Raw genomic sequence first — 12,895 nt, 5'->3', positions numbered from 1 at the left:
GTTCCAGGGGAACTTTCACCAGAACTTTGCGAGTGACGCAATCTGCGCAAGCCCGGTTGTGCGCTACCTGAAGGTCTGGGTCGACTTACAGCTCACCTTCTGGGAGCACATCAAGAGAGCAGCCGATAATGTCGCCAAGGTTGTGGGAGCACTGACACGGTTAATGCTGAACGTTGGGGGCCCGTAAAAAGCCAAAAGACGGCTTCTGGCATCGGTCTCTGACTCGATACTGTCGTATGGCGTGGAGGTGTGGGCGGATGTGGTTGCGAGACGGGACGTCCAAGAGCACCTCATTTCAGTGCAGCGCATCAGATCTCTAAGGATCACATGCGCCTACCGCACGGTTTCCACTGCTGCTGTTATAGCAATTGCACGAACGATTCCTGTCGTGTTGCTTGCACTGGAGTGGTGGACGAAATTCCTGAGCTCTAGTGACAAAAGTGATGGTGACAGGCGGGAGGAAACGTTGATGACGTGGCAACAGGGTTTAGGCTAGTGTGGATGGATGGATGCACTGGATGATTCCGGACCTGCGATCATGGGTGGGAGAACGGCACGAAAGGGTAAATTATAACCTCACTCAGTTCCTTTCTGAGCATGGTCAGTTCGATGCCTATCTCCATCCCGTGGCAGTGAAAGCACCCCCCAGATGTGCTTACGGCCCTGCGGTGGATGATACCATCGAACACACGTTTTTCGTGTTCGAGAGATGGCACCATGAGCGCAAGCGACTGGTGGACAACCTTGGCGTGATACCCACTCCAAAAAACATCATCTCTGAGATGCTTCGCACTGAAGAGAGATGGAGGGCGGTCGATGGTTACGTCAGGTCAGTGGTCTGTCGCAAGAAAGAAGAGGAGAAAGCCGCCCACGCCACGTGAGACGCTGAGGCTGCCTTCTAGGCAGCAGCATAGGAAAGCATTAAATGTTGTAGCACTAGAAGACAGGTGCCAATCTTCAGGGATCCTGAGTCCCCTTTAGGACTCGAGAGAATTGGCACCAATAGAAGATGGTGGCGAGTTAGCTTGTTAAGGCTGTGAGACGCGATGGTCTCCCTGGTGGCTCAATTCTGAAGTAATGCTAGCGGGGTTCCGGGGTGGAATAAAAGCCACGTGGCACGAGGAGAAGGGGGGGTTTAGGTGGGTATGGGTGGTCTTATTAAAAAAAATCCACCGAGTTCCACGTTACCGCTATCCCTGCGGTGTGCCTCAATGCATTTTCCCTCTCTCTACAAGAAAAAAAAAAAAAAAAAAAACTACAACTACTATTACTACTACCACTACTACCACAGCTACTACTACTACTACTACTACTACTACTACTACTACTACTACTACTACTACTACTACTACTACTTCTACCACTACGGCTGCTGCTGCTGCTGCTACTGCTGCTGTTGTTACTTCTACTTGTTCTTTGTTAAGATATTTTGAAAATTAAAGTACTTAAACTTATAACTTTTTTTTTTTTTTTTTTACAAAAATAATCTAAGAAATTTTCTTTACTTATTTTCTATCGACTTGCACTTCTTTCACGATTAAGGCCAAACTTTGTTGCTTCAGCTTTTCCATAGCCTTTTTTTCTTTCAGCCCTTTCAAATTTTTTTTTGAGCCGAGCCTTCTGTTTTAAATTTTTCTCACGTTCTTTCATTCGTTTGCTTATCGTCTTTTTCATTACTTGCTTGATTACCTTAGGCCCTTAATTTTGAAGAGCTGTCTTTACCCTCAAAATTAAAATAATTTCATCTTACTTTGTGTATTTTTGTAGATTAATTATTAAAAGCTTGTTACCTAACGGTATAACTAACGCTGAAACCAGCAAAGTAGTACTATGCTGTGGTATAAGCTGTGCTTGTTAACTAAGAAATGAAATGGATTAAAAAAAAAAAAAAATTAATGTTTTAACTTTTTTTTATAGTTATAGTATTTCAACTGTTAACGTACTATATTAATTAGTTAAAGTCACTTGTTTAAAGATTTCTGTTTTTCTTTTTTCACCGTGTTTTAGCACAGCTTTAAAACTCTTATTTTTCCCCGTCCACCACGAAACTATTGATAATAAAGCTGTTAATTGCAAATCAACCGGTAATATTGTAGTATTGCCTTTAATCATGCAGCTTCAGAATCTGTTAGACTGTTGTTTTCTTGTAAAAAAAAAAAACCAAACACTTATTCACAAAGAATTACAAAATATAAGGATTTTACAAAAAGTTCTATTCTGTTTTTTCTTTCTTTTTTTTTCTTCTGAAGAATCTGCTGTTAGTACTACATTTTTAGAAATATTTCCAAGAGAATCCAAAGCATCACCTTGATCAGGATCACAGCTTCCATTGAGGCTGCTACCACAGCATCTGCTAAAGGATCCTTTGCGTGTAACTTATGACTCATTAGGCCTTTACTCAACGACTCTTCTTTATAGTTCCTCACAAAAGTGTTGAACGCATGACGAGCAGGACAAAAAAGCTGTTCGTTATACCTTGAAATATTATCAGTGACTGTTTTGTGTAACATTTCTCTGTGCTGTAAGAAAACATTATGTCTATAAAACCAAAGTTATTCTTTGGAATAAAATTTTTTTAAATTTCAATTAAAAAAAGAAAAATTAAAAAACTCTTCACATTATTGTTGCAGAGAGAGTTAAAATAGATTGTACTACAGTAGTTTATGAAATAAATCATACTAAAGTAAAAAGTTATTCTCAGATAACATTAAAGATTTGGTACAATTTCTGAGGTAATTAGTATACTGTGCTTTAAAGTGTAATTCATTTGTTTGTATACTCTCTGACGAAGGAAGTATATTTCTCTTTTGAATGATAAAGTATATTATAAATATCTAGGGTCTTAAGACTGCAAATAATCAATTTCTTTTTGAAAACATATTATTTGTTGAACTTGGAAAAAAAAAAATTTTGTGGCAGTTGCAATAGTGTTTAAGCCACCTTTCAAGTGGGAAGATTGATTACATGTGGACTCAAAGTAAAATAGTTATTTATTAAGAAATTTCTATGATATAAGCTGAAATAGTAAAAACATTTCCTATAAAAGAGCACTTAATATATTTAAAATGATACTGGTTGACGCGCAAGTGATTTTTGTTACAGGTCTTAAAAAAAAGTATCTCGAAGAAATACTATCATGCAAGTACGTATATACATCTATATATGATAAAATATGATGAATGTGTAAGTCATTTATGTTTTCTACACTCTTAAAGTTGTGAATATTAGAGTATGGATGCCCATCTCTTGTAAATCTCAACAAAGACTGTTTGCTATGCTAATACGATGCCTTTAACTCTTCATGTGCTGTCAGAAATGTTTCCGCAATAAAAGATTAGGTATATTCCGAAAAATATTTAAAAAATGTGGTTAATTTAATGTATTAACTAGTTTCTTCGAACTAAAACTTTTTTGATAATAGTTATAAATAACAGTTAGGATATGTAAATTATAATCAAGGAATAAAATGTAAAAATAATTTTTAAAAGTAAAATTGGGCTTTTAAGCTATTGAACTGACTAATTATAGTCACAAGAGCGGCTTAGGCACTCGGAGAGACGAAAAGCTTTATCTCAGACTCGCTCATGGAGAGAGGGATTGCGCATTTTTATGCAGCACTGTGAGTGGGCACGTGTATCTGATTATTCACTAAGTTTTACCAATGTGACACGAGTAGTAACCGTATCGATGCAAAAGAGAGCCTAGTTAAATAAACAATACATTAGGAAAAATAATTTTCAACTCTAATATTCACAATTTCAAAATACTTATCAAACACATCATGGATTTTATAATTAGTATCCATGGCTTTTATAATGCTGATAGATGCTTAATACCGAAAGAGTTCTAATTTAGCCACCTGGCAATTTGAATCTTTTGCCGTTGGATATGAAAAAGCATTATAATTATAAGATGGTAGAAGTCCACTGAATCAAATAAAATAAGGGTGATGTTACTTTGAATGACTAAATGTATCATCTTATAACTATTGCTAAGAACCTCGAAAGAATTTATACTTACGGAAGTGATAAAGCTAAGTTTATAAGCTCTATCTTGACGAGCTAAGTTTAAGATCCATCCCAAGTACATCGTTCTTTTGAAGACTTCAAAGACGAAGTCTCTTCTTTAGTATGCCTTACACGCGGTGAAAGCCATTAAAAAAAAGTCTATTTTGTGCCCTACATACAGCACATTTATTAAAATAATGGCTTCTGTCTAGTACATCAATCAAGTCATTGAAGCAAATAAACGTCTTAAATGACAAAAGTAACAGCCTATATGTATGAATGGCTACGAGGTGGTTAGTTAAGCGTAGCACTTGATCAAATAATACTGATTAAACTTTTACCTGTATATTTTTATGTTTTTAAAAAATAAGATGTTTAACGAAACAAATTCTATAAATCGTGCATTTTTGCGAGTCTTCTTTTATAAATCATGTTTATTTTTTATTGAATATAAACTGATTCTAAAAAATGAAACAAAAAATTTTTAATAATTACTTTTTCACCACTCCACATCCTACATTGTTTGTGATAGATCAAATCGAGCACGTGGTGGACTGTACGATTGAGTGTAAGCTGATTTTGGAAGAAAGTGAGATTGTAAGAGAGGCACAAAAAGACACACAGCACACTTCGATTAGAGGTAAATATATTGTTAATAGAAGCACTCTCTAAATACAAATTGATGTTTAATGTCAGGACACGTGAAAACTATTACAAACTATCACCATCCGACTTGCTTCAACTGGCTTGCGAGGCTGACGACTGCAACCGCAACAGCAGCGAGCTTCTGGTACAGTTAGGTATAAGATCACCCTGATAGGCTACTAATGCAAGCGCATATGTGACCTTCATTGGTATGAAAGATTAAGGCGCAAAATTTAAAATTAAATAATCAGTATTGCTTAAAGAAAAAAAAAATTAAAAAAGGTGCTTTAATTTCCAACAAACTCCTCGGGTTGATCTGCAGCTAAGTTACAAAGATGATCAATGGAGCTCAAACGCTAGTCACTAAGATATTATCAAGATTCTGCAAACGATTAAAACATGGATTCGCTAATCCATTTACGGTATAACTTATTTATAATGAGAGAGGTTGGTTTCAAATGAATTAACTGAATCAAGAACTTCGTTTCTCCTCGGGTTAATGGACAATAGTTTAATTGAACATTAAAAAGAAAGTCGTTTGTAATATTATAAGCAAATAATGCCTCTTATCAAACTTAAAAGAATAATCCTACCATTAAATCACATGTGAATCGCATATTTACTTACAATGTTAAAAGTAACTTTTTATCAAATGGAACTTGATAAAAATTTTGTACAAAACTTATAATTATTAGAACAAATAATTTATCTGTAGTAAATAATTTATTTTCGACGAGATATATCATTATTTGGCATACTGGACTCAAGTTTGGAAACAGTGCGTAGTAAAGTAAGTTTGTGTATTGGCCCAACAATAAGCGAAGCAGTACTTTGAACTTTGGTTACTCTAATCAGGGATTTACCGTCCTTGTGAACTTTTACAACTTTACCCAGGGGCCATCCACCCGGAGAAGTCATCTCATTTTTTATGAGAACCAAATCACTGACCTGAATGTTTTAATAAGGAGATAACCACTTAGAACGACTCTGTAGTGCTGAAAGGTACTCTGACGACCATCTTTTCCAAAAGTATTGAAGAGCTTGAGAAATTAATTTCCAGTGCCGAAGAGGTGAAATCTTATCGGACGTGATATCGGGTTCAGGACAATGTAGAATGGTCGGAGGATCAGGAAGTGAGCTAGTATTAACGGATCTAGGTCTGAAGGGTCATCATCCAAACGAGTCAGAGGGTGAGAATTGAGACAGGCCTTAATTCAGCAAAGCAGGGTAAATCACTCGCTAAAAGTAAACACCTGCTTGCCGATAACTTGCTGCTTTAAATGAAATTTTTCCGACTTAACCACAGCCTTTCACAGACTCCCAATTGCGGAGCCGAGGCTAGGTTGAAATTCCACTGAGTGCTAAGGTTACTTAGAGTCTGCGCAAAAGAAAAAGACCTATGTATTTCCGAACACGTTCATCTATGCTCGGCGTCAGCACCAATAAAGTTGGAGCCCCGATCACTGAATAGCTCAGAGCAATGCCCACGCCCTGAAGTGAACATGTAAAAGGCTGCGATAAAGGGTTCAGACAAATCGTCCTCAACAATTTCCAGGTGGATAGCTGTAGTCATCATGCAAATAAATACTACTACATAGCCTTTTAGTGTGCCCATACCTCTGTGTACGGACATCCTTACCAAAAAGGGTCCAGCATAGTCAACGCCAGTTTCTTGAAAAGGAAGACATAGAATCACTCGAGATCTTGATAAGCCACTCATTAATTGAGTTTAACACTTTGCCAAAAACCTTCTACAAGGCATATAATGTCAGATTTTGATCCTGACTACCTGTCTGCCACTAAGAACCTAAAATTTGCGACGCAGAGTAATAAAAGTGAGCTGAACTCCTCCATGAAGTCTTAACGGTGATAGTAGTCTATGATAAGACGCGTCAGATGACCTCTACCACTCAGAGTAATCGGATGTTTAGCATCAGAATCAAGTAGCAAACTACTAAAACGACTATCGACTCTGATTATTTCCTTCTGTAGTACTGGTCTAAGATGACGCAAGCGATTGGAATAAGGTAAAGCTAACAGGTCAGCCGAAGAGTGTCCCGAGGCCGTTAACATCACGTTAAACTCGTTGAAGGAACTTGTTAATTTCCTTTTGCTTGACTTGAAGTTAACAACGGTATAAGAATCTAAGGCGAATGGCGGTGATGTGCACTAATTTTTCCCATGAGAAATATCTACAACTTAAACGACTAAAAAAAAAATTGAACTATACATTGACCAACACAGAAGCCGACCTCTCGGTTAAACCCGAATGAGACTCTGGACACTTAGGATTAAGTTCTTAAAGGAAGCTCGGTCTCTGAAATCCCAACTGAGTATTAAAAAGCTGACTACCGAGAAGGCCCCGGGAGGCTAGATTAGTTGGGTTCAGCTTTGTCAAAATGTAGTGCCATTTAGCCTGAGGACTCAGAGTATTAATGTTGGAGAGAAACCAACCCAGTTGAGAGGCCGAGGCGATGGGCATGTCTCGAGATATCTTGTGGATTCTGCCATTGATGATCATAGCGTGAGTTGAAGCATCCAGCCACACCTCAACATTCTAAAGATTATAGTACTCGGGATTGGCCAAGACTAAATCCTCGTAGAAGACTAGATTCATTGCCTGGCTATCTATGTAAGGATGATACGATCAGATTTTGGCAGCAACTATAGCTTCAACAGAATGTCTAAGGTTTCAGTCAAAGTAGGGTTCGAATGGAAACTGAACTGCTTGGTTTAAGACCAAGGATACGGATCCACCAACTCCAGACAATGTGGCATTAGTAGGCTTCTGTTTTAACTGTTGTAAATTGCAGAGCAATTTTCTTATTAGAGAACTTGGAGAGCACTGGTATATAAGTGCGCCAACTTAAACTCAAGAGCCTGCAAAGAAATACACGTAAATTTGTGCAGTGGCTAGGAGCACTTTAGGAGCTCTTATTCTATTAACATCATAGGCTTGTCAGTTAACACTCAAGTTCAGAAATATGGAAGCTGATTATTTGTCCTTTGAATCAATGGCTTAAAAGCCTAACACAAAGCTAAAAGGTAATAGGCTTGGCAACATGAACACTTGCTAGTGTCAGCTAAGGTAGTCTGATAACTGTGCAAATTGCTTTTGGCCATCACCGACTTATTGGGTTTATCTGTATTGGATGGACGTATAACCGTGCTCTTACTTGTATAGGACTCAAGAGTAATCACTTCTGCAGATACAAGTTCCCTCAATTGTGTTAATGACGGAGGATCGGAACTGCTGCCCAAAACCCTTTGCTAGTTTCGATTGGTGTAAAAATTGAATTTACTTGCGACCAAAGCAACAAATAAATCACCGTCACTGATCTGACGATTTATAGAAAGAAGAGAGTCTAGGGGACCAATCATCTCCTTAGATATGTACTTTATCTTCAAGCATGTATTTTTCTTTATTAAAGCGCAATTAATTATGGCCGCAGTGTAAGAATGGATGAGACGACGTCTGTTATAGTAATAGCGCATAATAGTCTCCCAAGCATTATAATTGTTTCTCAATAAGAGTATATTCTTAAACAAGTCAGAAGCTTATCCTTTCAAACGAGTGTGGAGATGCTAAAATTTAAAAATGAAAGGAATATCCATCTTTTTATGCACTAAAGCTCTGTATACGTCGCGATGTAAGTTTTTTCAGTTTTGAAATTCCCCAGAAAAAGACGGAAGATCAATAGCAGGGAGACAGAATATTTGCAAGCCAGTAGGGGGGGGGGGATAAGGTGTCGGACCACCATTCTCAGGGGAAGATAGTATGAAATCTTGTTGAAGGTAATTTTTCAAAATCACCCAAGGTGTCATCATAAAGATCCTCAATAACATCAAACTGCTTTTTTTTAAAACAATCATGATCAACCTGCAAGGGGTCTAACGTCTTGACTTTCGAATGGATACTAAGGCTCTGATTATAAAAGTCGGAAAGCTGTTGAAGTCTAGAATTAGCTTGACCCCTGGTCATCTTTGCTTGGCCTTGTTTTTGAAAGTTACTATAGGCATTTTTAATTTTTTCCGACGAATTTTTTTGTTCAGAATACGAGGCTTCAATTTTAATACAATTAAGTATTAAATTCATAAGTTATTTCAATGTGAGTACTTAAAAAGATAAGAGTGGTATGCTGCAGTTAAACGTAAGCCAGTGAAGAAAAGAGTTAACGTAATACTATCTCTGCTAAGCAATAGTAACGCTTCATATCCTTTAATACAACAGAAGGTTTAAATAGCATTTTACAGATTAAATGCAGATAACGTAATTATAATAAAGAAATAGAAATCGCATGAAAAAATTATAGTTGAACACAATAATTACGAAAATATTTAATTTTAAATCTTACTCAACGACCAACTGTATGCCCTAAATGCGCCGGGTTTTAATATTTAAACCATAACCAGATCCTGCAACAGAGATCCTCACAACCGTCCTTGAAGCTTGCAGAGATGGTACAGCAGCTGCGGCACCGATGAAGCGCGGCTTCTGAAATAGGCAGCGAGCAGAGAAGCAGCGGCGCTGATGACAAAGGCCTGCAGAGCGTTTTTGTGATAGATTGAATCGAGCATGTGGTGGACTGTATAATTAAGTGCCATCTGGTTTTGGAAGAAGGTGAGATTGTTAGAGAGGCATAAATATATACACTGCACACTTTTAATAACAGGTCAATATATTGCTAGTAAAAGCACGCTCTAAATACAAATTGACGTTTAATTTCGGGACACGTGAAAACTATTACAAACTCGCGCCATGCGACTTGTTCTAACTGGCTTGCGAGGCAACCACAGCAGCAGCGAGCTTCTGGTACAGTAATACCTATAGGATTACGCTGATTGTCTACTACTGCAAGCGTATATGCAATCTTAATAGGTACGAAAGATTAAGGCGCCAAATTTTTAATTACGTAACACGTGTTGCTTCAAAAAAAAAAAAATTAAGAAAGGCACTTTAATTTTCAACATACATTATCATGCAATGCGCTAGCTTACACAAAATAAAGAAAAAAATGAAAAAAAATGTAATAAAATAAAATATGAAAAAAAAACAAAAAATAAATCAAGAAATAAAGAAAAAAAAATGAAATAAAATAAAAAAAAAAAACAACAAACCAGGGGGGATAAATGGGTCATGGGACCCACGGTAAGAACGAAGTTCTTTAAACATGAGATGAGTATAGACACAATTTCTCAGGTAACAAGGGGGTCGCCAGACCCACAGGAAGAACGAAGCTCTGTAATCGTTAGTACTGCATTCATGTTGTTTACTAAAACAAAAACTTGAAAAACGAATAAAACAAAACAAAACAAAAAAAAAATAGTTTACTACTGACGATGGTTTAACTTCGTGAGAACCTCGTGCATAAATACAGTACTCACGAAGTTAAACCATCGTCAGTAGTAAACCAATTTTTTTTTTTGTTTTGTTTTATTCGTTTTTCAAGTTTTTGTTTTAGTAAACAACATGAATGCAGTACTAACGATTACAGAGCTTCGTTCTTCCTGTGGGTCTGGCGACCCCCTTGTTACCTGAGAAATTGTGTCTATACTCATCTCATGTTTAAAGAACTTCGTTCTTACCGTGGGTCCCATGACCCATTTATCCCCCCTGGTTTGTTGTTTTTTTTTTTTATTTTATTTTATTTTTTTTTCTTTATTTCTTGATTTATTTTTTGTTTTTTTTTCATATTTTATTTTATTACATTTTTTTTCATTTTTTTCTTTATTTCTTGTTTTATTTATTTTTTTTTTCATTTCTTGTTTTATTTTTTTTCATATTTCATTTTATTACATTTTTTTTTATTTTTTTGTATTTCCTTTATTAAATTTCTTTCTTATTTTCATATTTAATCTTTTTTTTTCATTCCTTTTTTTTTTTTTTTTTTCAATTTATATAATTATGTGACATTGTAACACAATTAGTTAGTCAAATTCAAAATTTTAAAAACCATTGATACGTTGTGCAACTCTATCGTTTACGTTTATTTTAATAATTTATTTATAAAATAATTTATTTATAACAGTAATTATTAGTATTACTGTAATGCCAAAAAAAACCTCAGGTTTGATAAAAATCGGTCGGTATTTTATGCATCAAATGTTATTTTTTTTTTTTGAACACAAATACACAATTTATCATGAATTAAATGTAGTTTCAGTGAATGCATATAAAAATGGAATATTATAGTTACGAACCGCACGATAAGTACAAGAAACCGATCTTCCATAGTCGGCAGCGCTTGTAGCAGAGTGAGTAAAGTACTGGAAACACGTGCAGAAGGTCGAGGGTTCAATTCTCTTTATTGAAAAATGTTTTTTTTTTTTTTTTTTTTTTTTTTTAGAATTGTAAAAGAAAAAAATTCAAAGTGAAATAAAAGTTATTGTGTGAAAATAAAATTGTAATTGGTTTGAAAATTAATTGCTTGGGAATGTGAGGTGGAATGGTGGGTAAAGTTGTGCTGAAGAGTAACACAGCACGGTTGACAGATATACACATATAGCGGGGAGAGGGGAAGTGTGTAGAGAACAGTAGGTGAGGGGAACGGGGTAAGGGGGGGAAACTTGAAAGGCAGAGACTTTGGGTAAAACTACTTTCGTTTCCAAAAAAAAAAAATCTGTCGGTTTTAAAATTCCAGCCCCCCGAGTAACGCGACATAAAGAACTTCGTTCTAAAAACTTTTTTATGCGTGTATCTACCACGTACATAAGCTGCACACAATTTTTCATATTCAAACAGTGCGTGCAAACCAGCGCTGTAGATCAATTGTGCACATTGCATCGCGCGCAAACTCAATTGCGTTGCAGGTCAGCAAGTGGTGCACGTGGCACTACATGTTTAAATTCACATTGCAGCGTGCATAAAATCAAAGAGCGCACGCAAACTCAAGCAACCCTGCAGGTGGTGCACGCATCCTTAGCAGCGCACGTACAAGAAGAACAAGAAAGCCACGACTCCTGCTTACCTATTGGCTACAAAAGGAATCACTCCACCCAAAAGATGGGTTGGCTCGCTGAAAAGAGGAAATGAGCCAAAATCCCCAGGCAATTTGAGCCCACCTGGGCTGGAATCACCATAGCTCATCTACCCATAAGTATTGGCAGAGCAGCAGTCTAAAAATGAGAATCATTTATTGATACAAACAAACGCTAACTGACTTAGATATTAGTGAACCTTTAGATCTTATCTAACTTAACGGACATCTGAGATGCAGACCTGATCCTGGGTTGCCATGACGCTGATCTATTGGATATGAAACACACATTAACTGACTTCTATATAGTTAAACCTCGGGTCTTGTCTCACTAAATGAAAATCTGAGATGCCAACCGTGCTACCGAAGGCCACGACGCAAATCCATCGGATGGCATCTGTCGGTGTCTTGTTTCACAGGCTTTGGCGAAGTAGCAGGCTCAAAATAAGAAAAATTTATCTATCTAAACAAACGTTAACTGATTTTGATCAAGGCAAACTCGAATCTCATTTCGCTTAACGGAGATCTGAAATGCTGACTTGGCTTTTAATGGCTACGCTGCCCATTGATTGGATACCAGTTGCAGCTTATTTGTTGACATAGTATTTGGCAGAGCAGCACGCTAAAACCTCTCAAGGTACTCAATTTTTTCTGAGTCTCAGGTTAGTCCGTGATAGCAATGTTCCATATATGAATTTTCATTTTTATACTTTTGCGGTTATCTTCGCCAGGTAAAGGGTGCTTTTAAAAGAAATACTTGTGCGTCTGTATTGTTAGAAATGAGCAGAAAAATAGCCAGCTGATATGTTGATTATATATTTATCAACGAAGTTTTTTATCCCGAATTTCTTACTTCTATCATCATTATACTTAGTTAAGATTTTATAATGCTTAATATAAGTTGCAAGATTACTCGTATCACTTTTGTGACATATAATTTGAAGTAAAGCTCATTTAGCACATTTGTTGTCAAATAATTTTACAGTCTTCATCCTTCGATTTTCCGTCAGATCTTGTTTTCCAACCTTTATGCCTTTGTTCTCGTTTCTCCTCATAAACTTTCTCTATTTTTCTTGTCGTCGTTTGTTTTGTGCCTTTTCTTTACTCCATCTGACTGATATCCATCGTAGTTGAAAATGGACTGATTCTTGCTAATCCCTCAATTAGCTTAATACATCTTCACACTAGTTTCTTGACATTCCTACTTATGAGAATAAACTAATCAATACGATCGTAAAAAATTAAGCAATAAGCTAAGATATTGAC

At 36.5% G+C, this 12,895-nt stretch overlaps 1 protein-coding gene across 1 annotated transcript; it reads left to right on the top strand.

The window, feature by feature from the left end:
- Positions 1 to 509: 509 nt before the first annotated feature.
- Positions 510 to 881, top strand: LOC149374699 (uncharacterized). The gene has a single exon (XM_089592256.1). The coding sequence runs from the start codon at positions 510 to 512 to the stop codon at positions 879 to 881; it is 372 nt and encodes a 123-aa protein (XP_089448382.1).
- The last annotated feature ends 12,014 nt before the right edge of the window (positions 882 to 12,895 follow it).

The sequence above is a fragment of the Copidosoma floridanum genome, unplaced genomic scaffold (genome assembly GCF_036245765.1).
Source record: "Copidosoma floridanum isolate Cflo_tuat_1 unplaced genomic scaffold, Cflo_Japanese_pri ptg000015l, whole genome shotgun sequence".
Taxonomy (NCBI): domain Eukaryota; kingdom Metazoa; phylum Arthropoda; class Insecta; order Hymenoptera; family Encyrtidae; genus Copidosoma; species Copidosoma floridanum.
This window is presented reverse-complemented; position numbering and strand designations above follow the sequence as displayed.